The 25,961-nt window shown below is 53.5% G+C and overlaps 2 protein-coding genes across 4 annotated transcripts in view; one reads left to right on the top strand and one right to left on the bottom strand.

Moving 5' to 3' along the window:
• Positions 1-80: 80 nt before the first annotated feature.
• Positions 81-8,821, bottom strand: DPH1 (diphthamide biosynthesis 1). 3 transcript variants are annotated; one of them, XM_072639954.1, is made up of 12 exons: positions 8,605-8,821; positions 5,990-6,148; positions 5,755-5,818; positions 4,157-4,278; positions 3,591-3,748; positions 3,382-3,503; positions 2,367-2,435; positions 1,778-1,934; positions 1,454-1,554; positions 828-906; positions 426-557; positions 81-213 (listed from the first exon to the last, which is right to left on the bottom strand). In XM_072639954.1, exons 1-12 carry the CDS (start codon positions 8,804-8,806, stop codon positions 127-129), a joined length of 1,452 nt encoding a protein of 483 aa, XP_072496055.1. In that variant the 5' UTR covers positions 8,807-8,821; the 3' UTR covers positions 81-126. The 3 variants fall into 3 exon arrangements, with proteins under 3 accessions (XP_072496055.1, XP_072496056.1, XP_072496057.1); XM_072639955.1 differs by having other exon boundaries at positions 5,990-6,145; XM_072639956.1 differs by lacking the exon at positions 8,605-8,821 and adding an exon at positions 6,905-8,583.
• Positions 8,822-13,221: 4,400 nt separating this feature from the next.
• RTN4RL1 (reticulon 4 receptor like 1) overlaps positions 13,222-25,961 on the top strand; it is a 126,047-nt gene continuing 113,307 nt past the window's right edge. Inside the window, exon 1 of the mRNA XM_072639957.1 lies at positions 13,222-13,838. Within this exon, the coding sequence (XP_072496058.1) occupies positions 13,826-13,838 (13 nt within the window). The 5' untranslated portion in view covers positions 13,222-13,825. The remainder of the gene's footprint in view (positions 13,839-25,961) is intronic.

Below are 25,961 nucleotides of genomic sequence, written 5' to 3'. Positions count from 1 at the left end.
ACCGGGGGCGGGCTGAACCCAAGGGGCGTAGCCAGTTGAAGTGACGTTTGCGTAGACGGGTTGGGAGGAAAGGGGAGGAGTCGCCACGGAAGCCAAGAAACGGGCCTCCGGCCAAAGGACACTCGTTCAGGGCGCGGGCGAAGGCGCTGCCTCCTGGAGGCAGGTGCAGTCACTGCAACTGACGGTCGACCCGGTAGCCACGGGCCCCTTCACCTGGCGGAGCAAGAGGCCTAGTTAGGGAGGCTGCACGGGAGTTCGCCCCGCCCTCCCGAGGTGGGAGGAGCTCTTCCCCTCTACGGCCACTGGGCGGCAGCGTCGGCTCGCAGCGATCAGACGAGAGAGAACGACAGCGCCTGCGCGGCTCCAGAATTTCCCCCCCCCACCTCCTCCCTCGCGCAAGCGATGCACGCCCCCGGCCGCCCCACCTGCTCGCCCACGCGCCGCTGGCCCTTCCCGTGGCTCGCGTGGTTCACAGCCCACGGCCCCAAGGAGTTGCTAGCATAGAAGTCCATGGGATACGGCTGCTGCCAGGAGACGTCCCTCAGGGCCACGGCTGCCTGAGGGGGAGAACGGTGCCTTAGGGCAGGCGCCCCTCCACCTCCCATGCCCACTCAAGGAGCCCGCCCCCTTCCCTGCCCTCAGGGCGAGGTCAGCCCCCAAAGCACCAGAACTGCTCCTGGGGCTGGGGCATCGTTACTGAACCATACCAGGCCTCAATTTCCTCATCTGTAAAAGGAGGGTTTGGACCAGAGGACTCTAAGCCCCGCTCTGGTGTGAATCTTGGACCCTTCCCCAGATGTACCTTTGGGGGGGCCCCCCCAAGTTACCTCGTAAGGGGTCAGCAGCGGTCTGGGAAAGGCTGTGCCCCAATCAATGGAGAGGCGCGGACAGGCCACCTGTACCCACCTGAGGCAGAGACACTGTTACAGGATCAGGAGAGCACTGCGCCCCTCCTCCACCCAAAGCCAGCCCAGATTCCGCTTACATCACCCCCAGCCCCAGGACCTCAGCCAAGGTCTGTCCCAGGCTTGTTTCTCCATCCCTAAAATAGGAACGTTGGGCTAGATGAGGTTGGGTGGCTTCTAGTTGCCAGATAGATGATCCCGTCATAGACTCCTCGAGACTAGAGGCTGAGACCCCTCACCTGGTTCACAATTTTCCCCTCTATCCCCCTAAAACTGGTTTCAGTCAAGCTTGTAATCTCTGCTGCAACTCTGCGGACCCCCAGCCAAATCTGTAAGTTCCTGCGGGTAGGACTGATGTCCAGCCTGCTCTGTCAGGCCCTCCTGCGATCAAGGCCTGATAACCCACTCTGGGATTAGTAAATGTCGCTATGGGATGACCACCGCAGTGTTGAGTGGTGCTGAGGGGCTGAAGGGGTGGGATAGTGGTTTGGGCACTTGTCAGTGCCAAGCTACTGTAACTGGTGGGGGAGGGGCATGCCAGGACTCACACATCCACTTCTGGGAATAGGCTGAGCTTGCTGGGGAAGATCTCTGAGAGCAGCAGTCTGAAGAATGAGAGCCCCAAGTGGCAGAGCCGGGATTCCAGATGCTGTGGAAGGCACAATGATGAGCCAGAACTGGAGCCCAGATGCCACCCCATCCCCCATGCAGACAGAGCTAGCTGAGGGGCTTTGAGGGTCTCCTCTACTGCTGCAGTGCCCATTCACCTGCTTGCCAACCAGGCACATAATACAGATCACACCCTAGCACAGCCCCAGAAGGACCAGAAATCACACTGGACCTTGTCTAACTCCCACAGACCACCATCTCACCTCGAGGATCTTGGGGCTCCCCTGGCGGCCCAAGGTGCCCAGGATGAGGCCCCAGGAACGGGCAGAACGGGCAGCAGAGATGGCTTCCTGGCGGGCAGCCTGCATTTGCTCATGGCCATAGTGCTCCCTGGACAAGACCTTACTGTATGGGTCATATCTGCGGAAAAGAGCAGGCTGCTTGCACTGTTTTCTACCCTCCGTGCCCACTAGGCTGTGCCCAGACAGAAGGCTCCCCACCCCCACCCTTCAGGTCACATGGCTTACACAAGCTCCATCTACCACCTGCCTCTGCTGTTGAAGGCTAATTGAGAAGAGAAGAAAAGATAACCGTCCCAGGGGTAAAGCAGGCAAGAGGGGGAGGGCTAGGGAGAAAGAGCAGCAGAGAAAGTCACTGCCTACGGGGAGGGTAGCCCAGCACATCAGTGCCATTCCCAGCTGCTCAGAAAGCTGGTTCATCTTCCTCCAACCATGCTATGGGACTCACCCAGTCCTCAAAGTGGGTGAAGCAGAATTTCTACCAAGGTTAAAATAGAGCCAGAGCAGAAGCAAAACAGCTCCCAAAGGCTGTTAAACCTGATCATCCCAGTACCTGTACGCAGAAACACCAGGGTTGGCAATCATGATAGACTCAAGATGGAAACGGCCATCACCCAGATACCTGTGAGGGGCAGAACACTTAGTATGCTCTCTGCGCCTAACCCCAGATGAGGATTGGGGCAACACCCCCTCCCAATTCCTGATGCTGGGAAACAAGGATGAGATGTATCCTGGGGAGAAAGGACCTCGTGGGCAGACTAATGCATTGCCTGTGATTCCCGTCTTTGTGAAGGGCTGCCCCCAAGCCCCTTCCTGTCCAGTGCTCCCACTGCCTTCCCTCATCTCCTTTAAAAGGACCAAGGTGTGGGAGAGAGCTCCATCTCCTGAACAGCCCCTCCCTGCACACCCTAGGGGACCGATTCAATTTTAATGAGCAGCTGCCTCTCCCCCTCCCCCAGCTAGGCTCAGAGGCCCCTAAGTGCAGGTACTTATCGGGGAAGAGATATCCACTGACCACAGGCGTCAGAGAAATGGCTGCCAGAGGGGAGGTGGGGGTGGGGCAGGGCGGGAAGGATGAGATGGGGCCTGTCAGTAGAACTGGATGTCCTCTACCTGGTATGGGGCAGAGATCTTGGGGTGGAAACAGCTTCCCCTTGAGGACCAGGACCCAGGCCCAGGCAGCAGCTCCAGGCTGGCCCAGGGCAGGGGAAGCAGCTTCCTCCAAGGCAGTCTGCATTCACACAACATTAAGCATTTCCATTACCTAAAATAATTAGGCAGCAGGAGATGGTGTGCTCCTGCTCATTAGCTGTCTTGATGCTAAATTAATGGGGCTGCAGCATGGGCCTGGCCATTAGTCTTCTCCAATTACCACCCCAGCACTTCGATCCCACCCCTTCCCTGCCCCTGCTCCCACACCACCCAATTCCTATGCACCTCAGAGAAGCTACAGTGTGACTTCAGTCTCCTATAAACTGAGGCCACTAGACCTGGTAGAATCTAGGAACCCTTCACCCTCCCATGTTACAGTACAGTGTCTAGAGGTTCCTCTGGCCCCCAGAACTCACACAATGGCTTCCACGTCCTCTGAGAGCCGAGGGGATGTGCAGCCCAGGATCTCTCCGGGGGACAGTGGCTTGCACTGGGGCACACAAATTTTGTATTCTGTTCTCAGTTCTTGGGCAGCTATCTGTGGTGAGGACAATGAAAGAAAAGATAATGGGAGGGAGGGCTCAGCTGGGAGGCAGGAAGGTTTCTCTGACACACCTCCACTCACCTGTAAAGTAGATACAAACTGGATGGTGCTGACCAGCGCCAAGGAAGTCGCTGGGGGGAAGGTGAGTCGAACTGAATCCAGTAAGTGGGCAGTGTCTATCCGGATATCTACGAAAACATAGAGCATCCGAAGACCCTGGGCCGATACGTTGATGGGCACTGGGGGCAGAAGAAAAGTTGTCAGTATGTAGACACACTCTCCCTGTGGTCTGGGACGGACCCCAGAGGGCTTGGCTCATGGTTACAGAATCAGGCCCAGAAGCCAAAAGGATAGTGAGCAAGGAGTGGACACAGGAGCCCCTCTTCAACCTGGCTCTTCCAACACCCATTTAGGACCCTTGCTGCTTCAGTCAAGACTTAGAACACCCACATCTGGGACAGCAGCTGTTTCTATGGCAACCAAATCCAAAGGATGGTTCTACCTGGGGATGGGGGAGGCCTTGATCTTCCCAGCAATAAAAAGAGACTAAGAGACTAAAATCTGGGGAAAAAGCAAATGAATGAGGTTGCAGAGGAGGGCAGAAGATGCCACCAGCCCCCTTCTTGCCCCTTGTGGGATCCCAGTACCCAGGCAGCTGTGGCCGTAGTGCACTAAGAAGTCGGCTCCAAGGGCTCGTGCAGTGAAGTCATCCACGCAGCAGGCACCATAGGTCACATCCCCCATCACCATGGCCTCCGCCTCTGTGAACCTGCCACAGCGGGGGGAGGAGGGAGGAGAAAGGAGATGCCGTCTGCCATCCTGGACCCTGTACCCCTTCTCTGTCCCCTTCCCCCTACCAGGGAAGCTCCCCTGCCACAATGAGCTAGGCCCAGCGGCTATTACCCTCCATCTTGGCACTGCTATGACTTGAGGATGGTTCCCAGTGTCCTATTCTCCACCCCCTCCCAACCCCACACATGCCCAAGCAAAAGAGGATTGTCCACAGCTGCATATCCCCATTACCACATTCTGATACACAAGGCACAAACACAGGTCAATTCAAATAATCTCACACTCACAAACACACACTCATAGGTATGTTACAGAACTATCCAAGGGCCTGCATGTATGGATAAGAACACAAGCAAAGAAAGGAAATCCTATATGTCGAGAGATTAAATTCACAGAGGAAGAAACTGCCCAGCACGTGTGTCCCCTCATGTAGATGTAGACCCCTTCACATGCAACTTCTGCCAACCAATCAGACCCATCCCCCTCAGAGCTCCTGCTGTGGGAGAAGGATCTGTGCCACTCACTCCCAATACATGGCAGGCCTCACGATCCAAAGAGAGTGGGATCTGGGTGGCACAATGCTGTGGGCACCAGTGCCAGGCCTGAATCACTAAGGGTAAGGGAGAGGAGTGGAGACATACCATCCCATCCCCACCCCTACTTCCACAGTCACTGCCAGGCCTGAATCACCACCAGAGTAGGGTGGGAGCCAGAAAAACCCTGCCAAAAATCCATCAAGCCCCCCACCCCAGTCCTCAGCCTGGACAAGAGTCAAGAGTCGGGCTGACTAGTCCAGTGAGAGCCTGAGATCTTACAAGTTACCCACCCTGCTCCCCTCAGCACCCCAAATCAGGCCCAGCACAGCAGCATATTATTCACCTCCTTAAAATGCAGGCTGGGCATCTGAGTCAGCCGTAGCACTTAATTTTTTATAGATTAAAATGTATGCAAATTGGCCCGAGCCCCAGAGAGCATCCCCAAGGGGGGTGGGGGAGAGACTGGAGAAGCAGATCAGTGGCAGCAGGATGGGGGAGTTGGGGAGGGGGGCAGCAGCAGGGGAGTGGGAGGTTCCCATCACAAGGTGACCTGCCCCCTCCCCCCACCGCCCTTCCACCTTCCCCCTCACTGTTCTGGTGGTATGTTCCAGACAGCTCAGCACACAAGGCCCCCCAGCTGTGGCTAATTGTACTGAGGAATCATACGGGGTGTGGGGGGAGGAGGGAAGAGAAACCTTTCTAAACACAGGCCAACTACCCAAATATACGGGCCTCCAAGGCTGCAACCTTGTTGTGCTTTGGGGGAAAAGACCCCCTCAGAGCTTTAACCCTAATCCTTGAATCAACTCAGCGCACATTTGTCTATTAACCTTCTACCCCAAGCTCCAAGGCACCATGGCCACCCTGTGGCTGCCCCAAACCCACTGGAGCCACTCCATGGCCAGTCAATGCCTCACCTTTCCAGAATGTCAACAATGGTACAAGCAAACATGAGAAGGCCTTCTGGCATCTGCAGGGCAACTGTGGACAGAGTTGGGAGATGGGGAATCAGGTATAATAGGACCCACAGCCACATCTCACCATTACCACTGCTCTGATGCCAGACCTACAGCACAGGTCTGGCCCTGACAGATGCCCAAGAGAGGACAGGTGAGCCTGCCCTACCAACCCTTCCCTCTATCAACTGCTTACCTTTTTTGGCCTGGGCTTGTCGAATTCTCCAGATGGTTTTGGGGATCTCAAAGTTGTAGTTTGAGGGCAGGACCTGGATGGCTTCCTGCAGCTGTGGGTCCCCCAAGATCTCAGTGGGGATTTGATTGGCCAGACGACCTCGGGGGGGCCCTCGACCTGCTGGTACACATCCGATAGTGAATTTTCCCTCAATCCCGCCAGGCCTGTCCTCACTGGTGCCCCGGCCCAAACACTCCCGGAGAACATCTTCCTAGCAGCCTCTCTCTACATACCTGGGGAACCCAAAAGGCTGCCCAAAGCCAGCCCTGGGAGAAAAGAAACCCTTCTGCCTCCAGTCTCCTACAAAACCAATAGGAAAGCCTGAAGGAAATCTACAGAATTAACTCCCATATCACTTGGTGACTAGGAACAAATGAGTGTAATAAATGGGAGGGCAGGCTGGTCCCCCAGGGACCTCAGTGGCAGAGAGAACTACTTTCAATTGGGGGAAGACACTGACAAGATAAAGTGAGGTGTCCAGAACGGGGGACTAAGATGATAAACGGATCAACTAATGGGGGAATGTTCAGCCTGAAGAACACTTGAAAAAGGGAGGGGAGACAGAGTGCCTAAAGGATTGTCCCCTTCAAGAGCAATCAGACTGTTCTGCCCGGCCCTAGAAGCCAGGCTTGGACCCACTAATGGGTGGAAGTTTCAAAGAGGCAAATTTCAGACGGAGAAGCAAAATATGGACTGATTAGAGTCCTCCCCAAGTGTACTCCTGATAGGATTTGGGGAGCTGGACTCCATGGCTTCTGAGATCCCTGACAAGCCCCAAATTCTGTGATGCCAAGTAGCCTGGCACAGAGAAGCAGCCTGACCCTTACAAAGATAAATCCCCTTAGTATAGTGCTAATAGGCATACACAGCACTTACCTGGGGAAAATACGGGGATACCAGGAGTGAATCACCACTGTAAAATGAGAAGGGGGCAGCTAGCTGGCACAGTGGATTGAGCACTGGGCCTGGAGTCAGGAGGATCCAAGTATAAACCTGGCCTCAGACACTTACTAGCAGTGTGACCCTGGGCAAGTCACTTCACCCTGTTTGCCTCAGTTTTCTTACCGGTCAAATAAGCTGGAGAAGGAAATAGCTAAAATCACTCCTGTATCTGTATCTGGACCAAGAAAACTCCAAATCCAGTCAGACATGACTTAAACTGAGGCTCCAAAAGGCTGATTAGACCAGGGCCACACACACAAACACCAAGCCTCCACATCCACCACAGAAAGTGATAATAACCCACCCCACCCCCAAACCCTTGGGTGTGGCAGGAATCCTGGACAGGTTATATAGTCAGACTGTTTCTGCAAGCCAGAGGCCAGCTTTATCTGGTGATACAATAGGCAGATATATTATAATTGGACATTTATACAGGGAAAATTCTAGAGAGAAGTCATACTCTCCCCTCCTCCTCTATAACTGTCTCAATGACTGGCCTGGAGATGAAGCCTAAAATGTTCCTTCATTAGAAACTGGGTTTCAGGAATTAATGCCCCACCTCTGGTTTTCTGCCAGAACAGACGGGTACACATGGAGTCCCAAAGGGCTGAGGACCCTCGGGGTTCTTCCTGGGGTCACTCTGCTCTCCCCCCTGGGAAGCCCCTCCCCCCATGTGTCCCGAGTCAGGGCACACAACATAGTGAGTCTGAAACCAACGGAGCCAAGAGACAAGATTTGAACCCGGGGCTTCCTGACTCTGCTTCCATTATAGCCATGATGCCTGTCTCCAAGTGTTCTTGTGGTAAGAAGTAGCTCTCTCATTCCACCTGGATCCTCGTGTGTGTGTGTGTGTGTGTGTGTGTGTGTGTGTGTGTGTGTGTGGTCAGAGCTGACTCCCTGTCCCCAGTGACAGCAGCTGAGAGGACGCACCAGGGGTCCCAAAGCCCTGGGACTTCTAGTTGGGAGACCTCAAGGGCTCCAGGGCCAGGAGGAATGAGCGATGGGGCTGAGGTCCAAGGTCTGGACCCCCACAGTGGTCTCCTCGAGGATTTGGGGTTTTGTCGGGCAGGGGGGCACCTGGGGATGATGATTTCCTCTCCCCCACCGCTCCATCTTTGGGCTTTCACAGGGTCTGAAAGGGAGCTCAAAAATACGAGTCGTTTTATGGGAAAGGCAAGATAAGCACATTCCATGTCTCGTTTGATGCTCAGTACAGCCCAGGGAGCTGGGCGCTATTACGAGACCTATTTTACAGCTAGGGAAACTGAGGCAGGTGACTTGCCCAGATGCTAAGCGTTTGAGGTGGGATTTGAACTCGGGTCTTTCTGACCCCAGGCTCTATTTTATAGATGAGGAAAATGAGGCCCTGGAAGTGCCGTGACTTGCCGGAGACTTCGCAGGCACCAAAGGGTCTCGGGACCCGGGTTCGAGCCCCTCCGCGTCTCCTGCTCTGGCCTGCGGGCGCCTCCCACCCGAGGCTAGCGTCTGCTCCGCCCACCCCAGGAGGACAAACGCAGTGGGACCGGAGCATCTGGCGGGCGGCCCGGGTACGGAGAGGGAGATGAGGGAAGGAGGAGGACCACCGCCGCAGGAGGGAGGCCGGGCCGGGCCCGGAGCGAAGCCGCCGCACCTACCTTTGCCGGGGCCGCCCCGACCTCCCGGGCCGCGGGCCTCCGGCTCTGCCAAGGCAGCCATCGTCAGCTCTCTCACGTGGGGACCCGAAAGGCAGCGCTGGACGAACCCGAGCGGCCGAGCCCGCAGGCATCGCCAATGGATAGCCGAGCAGCTCCTGGGAGAGGGCGGGGCGGGGATAGGGAGGGCGGGGAATGGAAACATGGGGGGCGTGTCTTGCCCCCAAACCGCCGCGCCCGACCCGAGACCCTTAGCGCTTGACCCAGCCAGGGCTCCTTCTCCTACGAGCAGAAGTCCAGAGGGCGGAGGAAGCGAAGGGGGCAGGGGGGTCTTTCCTTGCCCTCCCCGCGGAGGACTTCCCCTCCCACGTCCCCCTTCTCCCTCCCAGAGGACTGTTAGCTCCCGGTGGGCAGGATCTGCTCCTGAACGAGCTGGTGCCCCCCTTGGGCCCGCACAGGGTTCCACACGCGGTGGTCACTGTCAGCTAGATTAGCTAGACCGAGGTCAGCACCTTGGGGCCGCTCTAGCCCCGGAGGGTCACGCTAGCGTAGCTCAGCACACCCTGCTTGCAGGTCAGTCAGGAAAGCCCGGTCAAAGGAGGGGGGCTTTCCACACACCCATCCCCGATTCACGGGGACCCTGAAGACCACCTCTGCAGGAACCTCTACATTCTTCAGATAAATGACCTGTAGACCCGAATCCAAGGCTACCTTCCTGGATTGAGGGACTATACGGTTTTCGGTGTCCAGGAGCTGCCCAAGGTTTGAATTCAGGGCGCTGCGGCTGGGGTCGGAGCCAGCCAGCGTTTCTCTTGCTCTGGCCAAGCTATTTTGTGACTGGTCTGGTATGAAGCTGGGGCACAGCACCATGAAAGGCTAGGTCTGTCTGGAGAACCAGAGAGCCCCGGCCAACCCAGTCCCTTGGGTGCTGCTCCCAGAACAGGCTGCAGTAGAAAACCTCCTGGTTTAGATGCCCTAGCTTTCTGGGCTGCTTTGTTCTAACAACCTCCAAATCAGGCCTCCCCCGGCTCCTCCCCCTCCCTAAACTAAGCCAGGCCTCTGGCCCTTTAAGCGGAACTCCCCGAAGCCAAGCGGCCTCAGGCTCCCCCGGAGGCCCTCACTGCTTAGAAACCCCTAATTAAGAGAAGGGAAGGGAGAAGGGAAAACAAGTGACTGGGTCTAGGCCCTGCCGGGGAGGCAGCAACAGAAAGCACAGGCTTGGAAGGACTTAGGATCAAGCTAGCCGCAGGGTGGGAACTGGGCTGAAGTAGCCCAGCCCTCCTGGGCCCAGCCGAGCTCAGTCACCCTTTGCTGAATCTGCTGTGATATCAGCGACTCCCTCCAACAGGGCCAACCACTCTCACTCCTCCTGTGTGTTCTCAACCGCTTACTGAGTGCCCAGCTCTGTGCTGGGGATAGAAAGCAAAAAGGGAATCTTGCCTTTTAATTGGGCAACGGGAGTGGAACAACATAGACTTAGACAATGTACCAGATAGATACCAAGGAGATAGAGGGATGGGCAAAGCGCTCCCAGACCCCATCTGTAGGTCCTCAAAACTGATGTGGTTTGGGGAAGGGGTTAGCACAAGTGGCCCATCACAACCACCCTGGGAAGTAAGCATTACAGGGTGGTATTCCATTTTTCAATGGAGGCTCAGGAATGTTAAATCACACTGGCCTCAGGTCACACAACTGGTGAGTGTGGCAAGCAGGATTTGAACTGAGGCTTCCTTTGAACCAATAATCATTACTCAATCCACTGCCTTGCTGTTCTCTCCCTCTAGATTTCCTGTTATTGTAGGGATTCCAGTGAAAATACAGGGGCTGTCTTGTCTGCTGGTTATCTCTCACTCCCACTAATGTGATCCTCTCACCTGTGATCCTCTCTTTTTGAGTCAGATTAGGCTTCTCTCTAACCAGGTTCTCTGCACAATCATAGATGGCATAAAGCCTTCCTACCTCGGGGCAAGAGCCTAAACCTTTGTCCTTCCCTCTTTCTTTTAATCAGGACCTGCTCTGTGCGTCTTCATATCTTCCCCCTCCCCTAACTCCGAAGGCCCTCACATGCAAAGCCCAGGCTCCTCAGGGTAGATACCATCATGAGGGCCCTGGCCATAGTCCAAAGTCCAGGTGGGAATTTGTCTCTGGTCCTGTCCCTGGCATCGGATGCAGACGCTAAGGCATCCTAAAGGGGCTGATTCTGGCCTGGGAATTGGATCCCTTTGTGAAATTCCTCTTTTCGCATCTCCCACCCACCCACTTTCCCTATTTCCAAAGAGTGACCCAGTGGCCTCAGAGCCGCTGGCCCAAGGCCAAGCAGGAATGAAGTTCGGACTCCTGGACAGCTTTACCAGTCCTTACTCCTCCTTACTAATCTCTACATCTAGTCAGAAGCACCTGAGAACTCTGACGATCCCTGAACCCGAGCGAGTTGGAAATCGGTTGGTCTCAGTTCAGGTCGAGAAGCAGTGATGGGGTCCCCAGAATCTTTCTCAGCTGGAGCCTACAGGGTGCCTCTTCACCCTCCGGACGCCCCGGTTCCACCACCAGCAGATCACACTTATCGCCCCACTCCTCTCCATACACTCATCCCATCTCCTCGCGGGGGCTTTTTGGGCCGAATTACTCACTGGCCTGAGTAATTGCAGTACCTCAGGGAAGGCTCAACTAGCTCTCCCCCATCTTACACCACAACTCCCGCCTCCTCGCCACCGGCGTCGCTGCCCGGACCCGGACTCCACAGCCGCTCCCAGCCCGCGTGGGGACCAAAATAACTCGTCCCCCACGCTCTCCAACAGAAGTCAGTGAGGACCCAGCAGCTACCATTGCCAAGGAGGTTTGTGTACCCACTGACCGCACCCCCTCCTATAGCTGCAGGAAGTATGTAGAGAGCTGTCCAAACCAGGCCGGCTCTGAACTGACCCAGAGAGAGCCCGAACAATTGCTTCTAGTGTCCCCTCCTTTCCTCTCCTGGACCGGCCTGTGTTACTGAATCGGGAGTTGAGGAGGCCCAGTGTCCCACTGGGTTGCAACTTGGGGGTGGGCTTTCCTTACCTCTAAAATTCCTCTTTTCATTCCACCGCAGAGGACGGGTCAGAAACCAGAACTTAGTAGGGAATAGGTTGGAGAGGGGCTGAGGCACAGTGCTAGAATAAATCCGCCTAGAATATAGTTTCCACACCGGGCACCTTTTGAAAGTCCCTCAGTCGTCAGTCCCCGCCCCGCCTCTCCCGGTGCTATAGTTCTTATCTCTCTCTCTATCCCTGCCCAAGCTCCAGTGGAAGGGGAAGAGCTTCCCAGCCCGACACTCTAGAACCGCAGACTCAGAGCTGGAAGAGAGTTTATAGGTCATCGAATACCATCCCCTCATTTTGCACTGAAGGGGGTTAATGGGTTGGGAGAGGGGACAAATGACTTGGCCAAGGTCACACATGTGGAGGCTGGAACAGAACCTGACTCTGAGGACTCACAGGGTCCTTCTCCCACGGGCTTCACCATACATCCCAGCATTCGCCCGCTTTCCTCAGCCCACAGCCCTTCTGTGCCTCTCTCCATTCCCTTCTCTAGGTTTTAGGGAGAAAGCCTTGCGCTTCGTACACGAGTCCCCAAGTGCCAATGTAACAGCCGAGTGGTCTTATCACCGCACCCAGCCCCAGAAAGGAACGCCCTTTACCGGGCTTAAATGGGACTGGTGGGCTGGGTTCCAACCGGTGGTCTCTCTTCACACTCTCCTCCCCAGGACCTTCGCGGAGGTCTGAGCTGGGGTCTCCCCAAATGCCTCCACTGGACTGCATAGGTTCCTTTTGCCCGCACGATATCAACCACTTCGTCCATTTAGGAGACTCTCCAGACTGACGCTTAAGTGTGTCAATGTGCGTGTAAGAGGAGAAGATAATAGTGGTCCTGGAAAAGCCATGCACCTGCTGACGTCCACATAAGAGACCACGTCTGAGATAATTCTCCCCCTATCTCCCGGGAATGAAGAGAAAGGGGGAGTAGAGGAAGTAGGGACCCCGGCGGGTTAGCTCCAAGGCTGGGCTTCCTGGAGGCTAGGAGATCTGGACTTGTAGAGGCTTTGGATTGGGTGGGGGGCAAAGGAGGGGTTGGGTTCTCCTCCCCCCACCTCCCCCATCCCCCACTGCCTGCGGAATGTGCCATTCGCGGTTTCCAGCTCCTTTCTCCCCGTGACCTCCAAAACCGAGGGGCCCGCTCGGAGAGGCTGTGCAATCCTACCGCCTTTGAAGTCCCTGGGGAGGAGGGGCGAAGGGTCAGAGAGGGGCCAGGGCAGGGAGGGGGCAGAGTCAGGGTCAAGGCTGCTGGAGGGAGGGCACGAGGGGGTGAGCTGCGAAGGTGGCCCCAAACCCCCGGCGTACGGCTTGGCTATCGGGGCGGGTGAGGTAGAAACACCTTGGGAGGCGCCGAGCGGCTGAGCGCAGCTGCCCAGGGAATAGGACGGCGCTTGGGCACCGCGAGCAGAGCGCACTTTCATAAATTTTGTATGGGAGGCGCTCCGTGAGCGGGGGCGGGGAGCGGAGAGAAGGCGGGGAGGGAGGGAGAAAAGAGAGGGAGAAAAGGGAGGGGAGCGAAGGAGAGGTGGGGGAGGCGGGGGGAGGAAGGGAGGCGCCCGGTTCCGCGGCTCCTCGGTGTCCTGCAAACGCTCGGCAGGCGCTTTCCTGCGAGCAGCGCGCTCCGGGGCAAGTGCCCATTTGCAGCAGCAGCCCGAGGGGGCGAGGAGGGAGGGGGCCGTGGCCCACCGGCCGGGGGGCGGCTTCTCCCCTCAAAACCACCGCCAAAGTGCTCCAGCCGGCAGAGGCGCGGGAGAAGCGAGAGAGTGAGAACGCCTTCGCCGCCGCCGGTTCCTGGGCGGGAGCAGCTCCCAGCCCAGCCCCGGGCACCTCCAGTGGACCCACCTGGGCCGAGCGCGAGCGGCCGCCCCTCCTCCGGGCCGGGGCAGGGCAGGGCAGGGCAGGGCAGTGCCGCGCTGCCGCAGCACTTGGCCGCGGGGCGGCTATCCCCTCGGCAGCAGAAGCGGCGGCGGCGGCGCGGGGCTGGGACTCAGGATGCCCCTGCGGAGCCGGGGCGCTGGGCAGGAGCAGGTCGCCGGGGCGCCCCCAGCTCCGCGCCCTCGGATTAGCGGCAGCTCGCACCCAGGGATTTGAAGCTGGACCCCGCGTGGGACCGCCCCATCTCCGGCCTCTGACAGAGCGGCGGCCCCGCGGCCAAGATGCTCGCGAAAGGTGAGTTGGAGCCGCAGGGGAAGTTGGGCGCCGCGGCTGCCTCCGCAGCCGCCGCCGCCGTCGCGCAGGAATAGGCTTGCTGCCGGCGGACACCAGCGAGGGACTTGAGGGGACCGCGGGTAGGTCGAGGTAGTAGGAATGTAGGAGGCGCTGGTACTGGCTGCGGCTGAAACTTACGGGGAGAATAACCCCAGGGCTAGCCAGGGCCCGTGCCCAGGGAGGCTGGTCCTCTGAGCGACTGATCGTGGAGTCAGTGGGTTCCTGAGGGCTGGCTGCCCGAAGTGGGGCAGGAGCCAGAGTCATTTGGGTAGGAGCGGAGGAGCTTTTCATTCCCGCAAAGTTCTGCCCTTGTAGACTGGGTTTTCCAGCTCTGGGAGCCGCAGCCGCTTACCCCAGGCGGCTCTGGTCGGACCCTGGCTCAGGTGCAGCAGCTGCTGCTGCTCCAAGCCGAGCCTCTGACTTGTCTTTCCGGAGTCTGCCGGGCCCACCCACCCCTGCCTCTGCCCCCGCCCCCGCGCCGTTTGCCGGGTCTTTGGCCTCTCTCCCAATCCCCATTCTACTTTATTCTCGGGGGGAAGCCAGTAGAATCGGACCCAAGCTAGGGGGTGAAAGGGTGGTGGCTACGTCGTCCCTCTTGCCCCTCAAACTTTGCTGCAGCCCGGCAGAACCGAGCTGAGGGTGTGTGCCCCGACTCGAGGCCAGGGAAGGGCTGGGGTGTGGCGGCTGTTGCAACTGAGAGCGCGGGAGCTGGCTGGGGAAAATGGGCGGGAGCTGGCCAGGCTGGCCCGTAGGTCTCACGCCTGCAGGAGGCGGCCGGAGCCCCGGGCCGCTTCCCTGGCTCCCGGCAGCCCGGTTCAGGAGCCCGGAGAGGCGCGGCAAAGTTGGCGCCGCTTCTGGGGAAGTCCCACCGCGCCCCCACGTGGCTCTGGCGCTCCTGGGCGGCCGTCACACGGGAGCGGGGCGCTGTCCCCCGGGCCCCGGGAAGGAGAGACAGCGCCTCCCGAACCGGAGACCGGCCACCCGCCGCATGGAGTAGCAATCCATGCCGCCCCTTCCCGGGTCTCGGGGTGCTGATGAGCTCTGTTGGGACCACCTCCGAGCCATCTTCGGCTCCTCTGTTCTCAGTATCATCCCTGCACCCCCCTCCCCCACCCCCTCCAGCAAGCCGGCAGGCCCAGGCGCCCGCCAAATCCATCCCGGGTCCTCTGGGACAAAGGCTGAGTAGGGAGGCTCAGGTAGCGAGAGAGGGGCCTGATCCCTGAGCTCGCAGGATCCTGCCTTAATCCGCCCTTGTTTCCATGGCAACAGACTGTGATGTCGTAAGCATAGGCTTGTGACCTCACAGCAGGATCAGGAACGAGAACTGCGGTTGGGGGAAGAGGCCCTGGGATGCAGGGATAGGAGCAGGTTTGGGGGGGGGGGGTGATCCTATTAAAGGGGGAGCGGGGCATGTGGGAAAAGAAAAAAGGTCAAGGTCAGTTTGGGGAACTTGAAGGCTTTTCTTGGTGATGTGGTCTTTGCCTGTCTCTGGGCCACTAGGGGGTTCAATGGAATTATCTTGGTTCTCCAGAATGGGAACCAAACTTCTCTGTCACTTTTTCTAGATGCCTGCTATTATTCTCCACGTGGGTCAGTGATTAAAAGCCCAGGAGATACTGATTAAGCTCTGTGGTTTGAATAGTCTCAGCTCCCTGGACCAGGCTGTGTCCCCTTGTCCCAAAAATCCTTTCTGTTCCCTCCATTCTATGAGGATGGCTAGTCGTGGCTCTCAGATCTGGTGTTGAAACAGAATGTTTCAGGCTAACCACGACTGGAATCTATGCAGCCCTTTGAGGTTTACTTTGTAACTTCTATCCAGTCCTGTGAGGTAGTGGGACCCCATTTTGCAGATGAGGAAACTGAGTCCCTGAGAGGCTGAGTGATTTGTCTTAAGGTCAGACTGTTAGCAAGTAGTAGAACCAGAACCTTGGCCCCAGGTCCTTTGATTTCAGACATTCTCACAGATTATGCAGAATGACAGCCTCATGACCCAGAAGTCTGCAGCAGGCAAAGAGACTTCCAGAGTCTTCCATGTCTAGGTCTGTAGGTTTCTGGCAGCAGCAGTAGCAGAGATGAACTGACAGATATCACTTCTTTTTCAGTTATGGGTCTTTTGACAGCTCACAGTTAAAAATGAACCATTGAAAACAGCCCACATGCTATATTTATATGGCTTAGGTGCATAAAGATAAATCATGCTCTCCTTTGTATTGCATTTTTCTCTTACCTCTCGTCTCCAGGCAAGATAGAAGCCTGACTCCTGACTGGGAACCAGTCCCTTCTGGGAGCCTGTCCTTGGGGAGGGATGCACCTACATCTCTTAAGAACCGGTTGCTAAAGGTTGGGCTGTTACGTGTGCTTGGGACGCCTATTTTCCTTCTTTGCATAGCTTGATTTGGAGTATGGGCCCCCAGGGCCATCTTGGCTTCCTCATGGGACTATTGATAATAATGTTGTGATTTATTAATAAATTTGTGTTATATGTCACTTCGAGGCATACAAATGGCATTTTCTTAACAACTGCGGAAGGTGGGTAGTCTCAGTATGAATATCCCCATTTTACAAATGAGGAACCTGAGACTCAGAAAAGGCAAGTCATATGAGCACAGTCATAGCATTTGGGACTTGAACTCAGGCTTTCTGATGCCAAGGTTATCTCTCTTTTCACTCTGAAAATAGAAAAGCCCATGAATTAGGTGGCATTCCTTGATTCCACAGGAGGTATATTGTCTTGAAAGGAAGTGTCCTTTTTGCCAGCATTTCTCTCTCCATCTTTTACTTAGAGGACTTGGTCCTTCTGCAAAATCTAGTCCAGATCACCTGGGTGCCTTCTGGCTTCACCCCTTCCCCCCCAAAACTATGGAAACCTGGAACTGAGGGTCAAAATAAAGGGAGAATGTCCTGCTTCCTGATGTAGGTGGATGTTTTAGCAGAGACCAAGCCAAAAAGACCTGAATGGATACTGATTGACAGTGCCAGGCACTCTATAACTTAACTGATTCTTAACAGGTTGGCTATATCAGATCTCCAGAAAGCAAAAACTGGTATTATGGAAAGCATCACAGGCTTGGAGTGAGAAGAATTAGGTTAACTCCTGGCTTCTTCTTCTTTTTTTTTTTTTTTTTTACTCCTGGCTTCTTCTACCTACTAGTCATGTGACCTCATATTAGGAAGATAGCTTTACCAATCAGCCTCAGTTTCCTCATCCATAAAATGGGAATAATGATATTCACTTAAGTCACAGGGTGGTTCTGTCAAATTTGAGAATGAATCCAAAATTCTTAGCAGCCAAATATAAAGAGCTTATGATTTAGATTGTGGGGACTCTCCAGAGACCCAACTTCTTTATAATGTTGTTGTTTTGGGGGGGTGTCAGGATTTGTCATTTCATCTGTGTAAGGGAACTGTCAGTAGAGAGGATACTAAATGGGTAAGAGATTTAGTTGCCTAGGGCACACTGAAAGTTGGAAATGATTTGCCCAAGAACATCTAGTCAGTATGTGTCAGAAACCCATGAGTGCTTGCATGTTTTCATGCCTGCAAAAGCCTGCAGCTATCAATTCACCATAGCAATGTAGCCTTTGTGAAAGGCCTGATCCTTCATGCATTGAAATTAGTGAATTTAAAACTAGACTTAGCCACTGATGTTGAGTTTCTAATAAAAGGCTTAAAAAAAAAAAAAAAAGAATTTTGCCCTAGGCCTGAAGAGATCAAGTGTTTTGCCCATGGTCAGCCAATTAGTCAGTATCAGAGCAGGATTCCAGCCTAGATATTTCTGAGTCTAGCACATGCCTATTCATTATACTGCACTGCCTTTCCTTGTAACCACAGAACACTGTACCAATGGGAGATGCCATTATTATTAGCCTATCCAAGGCTGGGATTTGACAGAATGTGATAGAGAAGAATTTGGGGAGCATGGGAGGCAGGGAAGGCAGTGTAGACAGCCATGAAACTTAGTGGAGAATTCAAAGCCTTTCCCATAATGGAAGGGGTCCCACTGAGGAAGCTTGCTCTGACTGGGTACTGACCTGCTTTAAACCTGAGGAAAGTGGAAGGGCATTAGTTATTTGGGGATGGTGGCTGCGGATGGGGTGGGGAGGGAACCTTGGGTTTCAGCTTTATCTCTTTGATCTCCACTTCACTCAAGCTCAGCTTAATAGTCCAAACAAGCCTGTGGTGCCAGGGGTTTAGCATTTCCAGTCGAGGGAAAGATAGATTCCCCCTGCCTCACATAGACCAGGCCTCCAAACTGCTCCCACCGTCAGAAAAGGCAGAAGCAGTCCAGCAGCCCAGCCCTGGTTAGAGCTGCTGACAATGCCCTGGTTTCCATCCCCTGGCTTAGCCTGGCAGTGCTGGGGATATAAAAAGCAATGATCTGGTCAGAGATGAGAAAGGAGAGGTAAAGACAGAAAAGTCACCCAGCATCCTTCAGGAAGGAAGGATAGGATGGTACAGGGTTGGGTGCCACTGAAGGCAGCCTGTTTAAAATTGGGACCTATGGATTTCATTTTTAGAGCTCTGAAAAATAGAATGCAAATCAACAGCCTCTAGGCTCATTTAGAGCCTTTCCCTAAAGTTTTTTGTCATGTTAAGCAAGGAAATAGAGTGCCAAATAGGCTTTGTTAAGTGGTAGCCTAATTAATAATTTAAAATCTTGTAGCTGTCTTTCATTAGGATTTATCTGTCCACCAACCACAAAATCAGTCAAACACACTCATTTATAAGTTAATGCCATCTGAATAATTCAGTGAGCAGCTAGATTAAGGCCTGCCATCCTGCAAGATGCCTTGGTTTCCACAGCCAGATGGTCTAACATGGTGGCACAATTGGACCCTCATCCTTTGAGTATGAAGGAGCCAGTGAGCTTGGGGAGCATCAAACAGTTGGTGGAGCCTGAGTTTCCAAGGCTTCTCTAGGCAGACCAAAGGGGAGCATGCACTACTGATAGGGCATCATTTAAGCACCTATTGGTGCCGAGAGCCAGCCTGGCCTCTCCTTGGGTTGACCATGACTGAGCACCCTTCAAAATGAAAAACTTAACCCAGAGAGAGAAGGGAGGAGGCTGAGAAGGGAGCTGCCATGAGTCTCTAAAGAGCTTTTCTATTTGGTGCAGGGATACTGGGCACATAAGGCCGTAGCTATAGAGCTGAGCATTCTTCTGAGGGCAGAGAGAGGAAGATTCTCCAGGGAATCAGCTGGCTTCCTTGCAGGGACTGAGCACCTGAAAATTTTCAGCCCAATTTCATTTGGAGGAAAGGGCTTAATGCAATCCCTTTCCCCAGCCCAGGAATCCTTCAGTAATGGAGTGCTGGCTGCTCCTGGAAGGGCCTACAGCCCTCAGCCTGAGTGCTGTGTTCTGGGTCATTGTGGGGTCTCTGCAGTGCTGTGTTCCATAAGAATAACAAAGAAACGGAATTGGAGACAGGGAGCTGAAAATTCTGCCAGAGAGAGGAAGAAAAAGGGGTGCTGGAAAGGGGGAAGCATATGTTGCGTGAATGTTCTCTCCAGTGGCTTGAATAAAAGAAAGTATGATTGTGAAGGCTTGTAGGGAAATGTTCCCCTTGTGGGGTGTGTGTGTGTGTGTGTGTGTGTGTGTGTGTGTGTGTGTGTGTGTGTGTGTGATATGTGTGTGTGTGCAAGCGCATGCATGCATTAGTACGCTCACACACACATCTGTATGGATACATAGCATATAAAGATGCTTTAGAATTGAAAGAGACCTTGGAGACCATGACTAGATGAGGGAACTGGGGCCCAGGGAGATGAAGTGACCTTGGATCATAGGAGCATAGTTCTAGATTTGGAGGGGACCTCAGAGGCCATCTGGCCAACCCCCCTTATTATATAAAGAGAGAAACTGAGGCTCAGAGATTTTGAGTGATTTGTACTCTTTCACACAAAGTGAAAGGCAGTAAAGTATGGTAGCTAACATCTTTATAGCATTTTAAGGTTTGCAAAGCACTTTATAAATGTCATTTCATTTGGTTCTCACATCAGCCCTGGGAGGTAGATTCTTTTATTATCCCCATTTTACAGTTGAGGAAACTGAGGTTGAGAAAGGGTAAGTGACTTACCTAGGGTGGCAGCAATAGGAAGTGTCTGAAGGAGGATTTGAACTCAGTTCTTCCATAAGTCCAATCTCTCTATTCATTGCACCACTCAGCTGCCTCACTCAGGTTTTCCTGGCTCCAGGCCCAGCAACTCTCCATCATACCACATTGCTTCTGGTCTCTGAAAAAATCTTATGCTTCTGCTCACACAGGGCCATTTCCCAGAGGCTGGATTTTCAGGTGGTTTGATGGGGGATGCCTGAGGTCTGGCAGTCTTGGAAAGACTTCAAGGATGTACCCAGTGATGCCTTATCCAAGAACTAACCTTGTGAAGCTTGTGACCAGAAAGCTGAAGACCAGGGCCTGACTTTGTTTTCTAAGTCACAAAGACCATCTAGCAAGTGCTGAGGGTCTGTGGTCTGCCCTAATCAAGAGGGCACCCTGTGCTCTGATACCCCAAATCTTGGAAATGCTGAAGAAGGCCAAGACCTAGCCCGTGTGGGAGGACAAGCCCTCTGGCACCATGTTCCTGTGACATAGTACAAGTGTTGGTCTCAGATTTTACATACCAGCCCAGATCGGATTTCACCAAGCAAAGAACCCTGGCCATCCAGCCAGAGTGAGAGAGCAAAATAAGACAGAAATGAAAGGAAAATTCAAAGGATTGCCAAGAGATGCTTGCAGTGGCTTCAGGGAATGATCTCACTGTCCAGCTCTGGCTTTTGCCATAGGATAGGGAAAGGGTAACCAGGGATGAAGAGGGCCTGGAGCTCTTAGATCCTGATCTAGAGATGCTGAGAGGTGAACTCTGGTCATCTGGTAGCAGGTAGTGGGCCCTGAGACTCAAGATGGAGGGGCTTGTGGGGGCCAGTCAAGACCAGAGAAATCACTTGCCATGAGATAGTTGTAGATGAAGGTGGAAGCTTCCTTGATGAAGGCAGAAAGGAGGAAGGAATGAGAAGGCATTCGGGTTGTCAGGATCAGTGTCCATCCCCCCAGGTCCTAGTTAAGGTTAAAGTAGAGAGAGGAGACAGACTGTTGAGATTCCAGGACAGGCCTTGATGTGGAAGAGCCAGAAACATGCATTTCCTAAGGAGGAGCTGGATTGCTCTACAGGGAAATGAGGGACTCACATGGCCTAAGAAGGTGTCGGGAGACAGAGGGGGAGGGAGCAGGTGGGCCACACAGTGCCATGCCAAGGGCTCCCCTGAGGAGTAGGGGAAGAAGGAAGAAAAAGGCAAATCGGTCTGCTCTCACGGTGGCTTCTCCTGCCAGGGCAAGGCACCAGTTTGAAAGGAGGTTTCCAGAAGCAAAATGCAGATGGGCAGTGCTCAGGGTGGCCCAGGTATGACCAGCCTTGAGTCCCAACTACCCTGGGGACACTGTAGGGTGACTCTGGGAAACTTTAGGCTCAGACATCCCAGGGGGATGACAAGCGTGTGTTCTACTCCACTGAGGGAGACAGTCACAGAGGAAGATTGGGCAGCAGCTCTGACTGGAACCTCCATGGCAACCATGACCAGGTCACTGTTCTCCATCTTAACTCAGGCACAGATCCATGTGTCCCATCGACATCTCTGAACCTCAGTCTGGGCATTCCCTGTTCTCTAAAGGAGATAGATTCCCCAGGAAAGAATGATTGAGGATAATTCAGCAATCAAGACAGGGTAGGAGGAGCAAAACCATTGTCCGCTTGATTGCTGAGAGCTGGTGATGTTTCCCTGCATCTACCTCTCCCCTCCTGCCAATCTGTCTTGTTAAGATGACATTTGACAGTAATGAGTCCTGAATTGTTTGTATCTTCCCTCCTTTCCTCTCTCCTTTCCCTCCTTTCCTCCCTCCCTCCTTCCTTCCTTCCCCTTCCCTTTCTTCCTCCTTTTCCTCTTCCCTCTTTTCCTTCCTTCCTCCCTTCCTCCCTCCCTCCCTTCCTCCCCCTCCCTCCATCCCTTCCTCCCCCCTCCCTCCTTCCTTCCTTCCTTCCTTCCCTTTTTCCTTCCTTCCTTTCCCTTCCCCACTGTCCTTCCTTCCATAAGAACTTGTATAGTGCCCACCATGTGGGACCAGGTGCTGAGTGCTTGATTTCCTTCCCCTGTGCTACTCAAGGGCAGTTACCACTACCAGTAAAGACTGTCCTGGTGTCTGCTACCATCTTTCAGGCCTTCTTTGTCTCTGGGCCCCCACTCCCTCCCCCAGGCCCCTCTGCCTTCTCCTCTTTGTATTGGTCTGCTGTGGTTTTGGAGAGGCAGAGAGGCCTCTGCCGGGCTGTCTCCTGCAGGAACACTAATCTCCGAGGCCTCAAAGGGCAGAGACGCTACGTTAGTTTACTCTCCTGTCCTTGACTAAAGTGGATTTTCTGCTAATGAGCACTTGGCTGCCCAGAGGCCAATGACCTACCTGTGCTGGGCTTTGCGCTTGCTTGTGCCAGGGGCAGAGAGGAAGCCTTGTCTTTCTCATTCCCCTCTCCCGAACCTCTACCTCTGTATCATTCCTCATCGTCTTGGGGGGCTCTCAGCTTTCTCTAATGGCTTCCAGGCTTTTAATGATAGGATGGAAACTTTGGAGACAGGAGTCAGTGCCCTTTACCCTTGGATGCCCGAACAGTTTATGTGGGGTCACCAGCTCAAGGTCACCAGCCTGGCCCAGATGGGATTCAGAACTCAGCAGAAAGAGCACTAGTGCTCCTGGGTCAGAGGAGCTGAATTCAGATCTTACCTTGGAAACTTCTCATAGGACCTTAGGCAAACCTTTTCTTTTCTAGGCTTGGCTCTCCTCCTCTATAGAATAAGACAGTTCTCTGAGATGATCTGTGACCTCTTCTAGCTCTGCTTCTGGGGTCTCTCATTCTACCACTCCCATCCCCCATATAAACTAATTACAGACCACACTGCAATGTATTTTCCAGCTCTAGGAGAGCCCAACTGTGCTCCAGCCTGGTAGATTTCTGAAGCCAGGAGAGACCTGACCTCAGACTTGCCTTCCAAAATGTGGTTCTCTTTTAGAATTCCAGCAGTTCGTGCTTTAGACTATAAACTCCATGATGTCCTATCTAAACTTTGAATAGCCCTCCAGCTCAGTGCGCTGTCCACAGGAGTGGTTGTAAGATGTTCCTCAAGTAATCAGTTGGATGACTTGGGAGGGCCCTTGGTCACCTCATGCCTGGAGTCTTCTCCATCTGCCTCTTTCTTAGGGCCTTCAATGCTTGGCTCTGAGGTTGCCTCCTACATAAGACCTTCCCTGATTCCCTGTGCTCTTAATTCCACTTTATGATGACTTTAGATTTCTCTTATGTCTTTTGCACTATCATGTACAAAGGTACATGATATTTCCTCCCCATCAGAATCTAAACTCTTTGAAAGCAGGGCCTGTCAGATCTCAGTCTTTGTAAACTCATCCTGATAGATCTAGCAAATGTGTAATAAATGCTTGTTAAATCGTTGCATTGTGATGGACCAGTTTTATTTTTTGGGAGAGGTAGTGGAGAGGGGAAGGGGAAAGCATTTATATAGCACCTACTATGTGTCAGCTACCTGTTAAATTATTTAAAAATTATAAATATTATCTCATTTGATTATCATACCCTGCTATTATATACCCCCATTTTAAAGTTGAGAAAAATGAGGCAAACAGAGGTTAAGTGACTCATCCAGGGTCACACAGAAAGAAAAAAGAAAGTAAGGTATGTCCCAGGAAGTCGAGGGAAAAGATAGAACCATATGGGAAATGCAATTTTTGCCTCAGAAGAAGTTTCTTTGTCTCTTGTTTAGGTTAAAATGTTTCTGATATAACAGATAAAATTTGGCTGGGGATGAACCTGTGATTACTGTCTAATCACTCTGAGTGGTTTGGATAATAAACGACAAAGAGCCCCTGCCTGCTAAGCTTATTTGGGAAAGTAGCTGTAGAGTCTCTTATGCTGGCAGAGCAAGTGAGTTGGCACAAGATGATGTGAGTGCATGAAGACAGAAAACCACCTGGCATGCCAGCGTAGGCCTACCGGAGAGGGGGATTACAGGGGTACGCTGGTCATCCATGCCCTGTGGGCACACAGGGCTGCCCCTGTGTTGGCATGAGCAGCCCCCTACGCACCAGGAGCCCATTGGCACGAGGTGAGATGTTTTTGCCGTGGGTGTGCTAGTGAGACACGCTGTGAGTGGGCACAGGGAGTGGGTACCTTGGTGCGATCCACGCCACGTGTCTCAAGAAAAGCTTTTGGGTGTGGGGGCATGCATTGCCCATACAGTGGGTGGGTTGTTGAGACTCATAGCATGGGGGTATATAGGACAAACCAACTCAGCTCTGACCCACCCTAGCAGAATGGATGACAACCAACTTGGGAACCCACAACCCAGACTTTCGGTAGAAGTCTCCTGGGAACATGGACAAGGATGAGGATTACACCAGCCCCCTTCTTGGAATTGTGGAGTAAAAGCTTCTTTCTCACCAAAATCATTGCAACAGATCTCTTGGTCTCTTGCAATGCCTCTGTCTCGATCTCAGCACCATTGTGAGAGGGCCCTTACCTACACTTATGAAGAAAGAGAGATTCATGGGGCCCTTGGGGGGAAAATTGGCAGTCTTCTGACCATCATTTATTCATAGGGATATTGGATGATGAGGGGATGAGGAGCTGAGGGGCTTCCATTAGCGAGAAGTGGACCAGGCGGGAAGCCTTGCTCTGCATTTGACATTTCCTGGGCTCAGTTCTACTAGGAAGCTGTCTTTTCTTTTATAAGGTTTTGCTTTTAATGTTCTATTCATGGGCTCGTCTGTGCAGTCCATGCAGAGGAGTGAGGACGAGGCTGGGAAGGCTGAAGGTTGAGCTGGGCTCCCCCTGGGTGGGGGGAGGGTGGCTTCGGGGGTCGGAGAGCTCAGTCAGGTAATTGGGTGGCAGATGTGTCAGAAGCCTGGGCAGGGAGAGGTAACTCCGCTTTTTGGATTGGGAGGCCAGTTTTACTTCTTACCTCAATTTGAGATGGGCCCTAAATCCACATGCCCATTTGTGTTGCCTTCCTGCTTTTTGTCTGACCCCTGGGAGATGCTACCAACCAGACTGGGGAGCAGCAGCTCTGCCATCACTGTCCTGGCTTGGGGTCCCAGAGCAGAAGGGCCACCTTACCAGAATGTGAGGAGACTCTCTAGAATCCTCAAGTTCATTTGCCTTCTGCAGGGAGTAGGGAACAGGGGAGTAGCATGCAGGAGAAAACTGGGCTCTAAGACCATAGTGACTCCTCTGATCTGACCCCAGCTTTAGAGCTGTAAAGTCCTTGGAGGTCATCTAGTCTGTGACAGAGTAGACCTGTCCAAGACCACAGATTCTAGTCCCAGATTTTGCAGCTATCCTTAGTGTGACCTTAGACAAGTCACTTACCTCTCTAGGCTTCAGTTTCCTCATCTGTAAAATAGGGGTGGTGTGAGGTTGGACTGGAAGACCTCTAAAGACCCTTCATGCTCTAAATCTGAGACCCCATGACATGGATATTAACAGTCTAGGATAGTTATGATAACCTAAGAATCAATCACCTGACTCCTCCAGCTGGTAGGGTGCTCTGCATTCAATCGGAATTCAAATTGCTGTATCTCATCTGTGAAGATGAACTGCCAGTGAAGAACTCTCAGGTGTTTCCCTAGTTTCACAGAACCACCCCACCCTCCTAACAGCCCAGCCCAGCCCAGCCGCCAGCCCACTTTGTTGAGATGGTTGGTCAAGAAACAGCCCAGTAATATTTTTATACCTAAGTGTCTCCTAATGAGGGAGCAGCAGTATGTATTGGGAGGAGGAAGTCAGCTTCTAAGACTAGAGGCAGGGGGAGGGAGCGGGGGTGCCACAGGGAGGAACCTGGATTCAAATCTCAGCTCTGGAGCTTTTTAGGACTCTATACTTGTAGTGTGGATGGGTCCTTAGTCCCTCAAAATAGGGTTTTGTTGTTTAGCTGTGTCTGACTCTTGGGGACCCCATATGGGGTTTTCTTGGCAAAGATATTGAATGTTTTGCCATTTCCTTCTCTGTCTCATTTTACAGACGAGGACCCGA

Source organism: Notamacropus eugenii, chromosome 2 (genome assembly GCF_028372415.1).
Source record: "Notamacropus eugenii isolate mMacEug1 chromosome 2, mMacEug1.pri_v2, whole genome shotgun sequence".
In the NCBI taxonomy this organism is placed as follows: domain Eukaryota; kingdom Metazoa; phylum Chordata; class Mammalia; order Diprotodontia; family Macropodidae; genus Notamacropus; species Notamacropus eugenii.
This window is presented reverse-complemented; position numbering and strand designations above follow the sequence as displayed.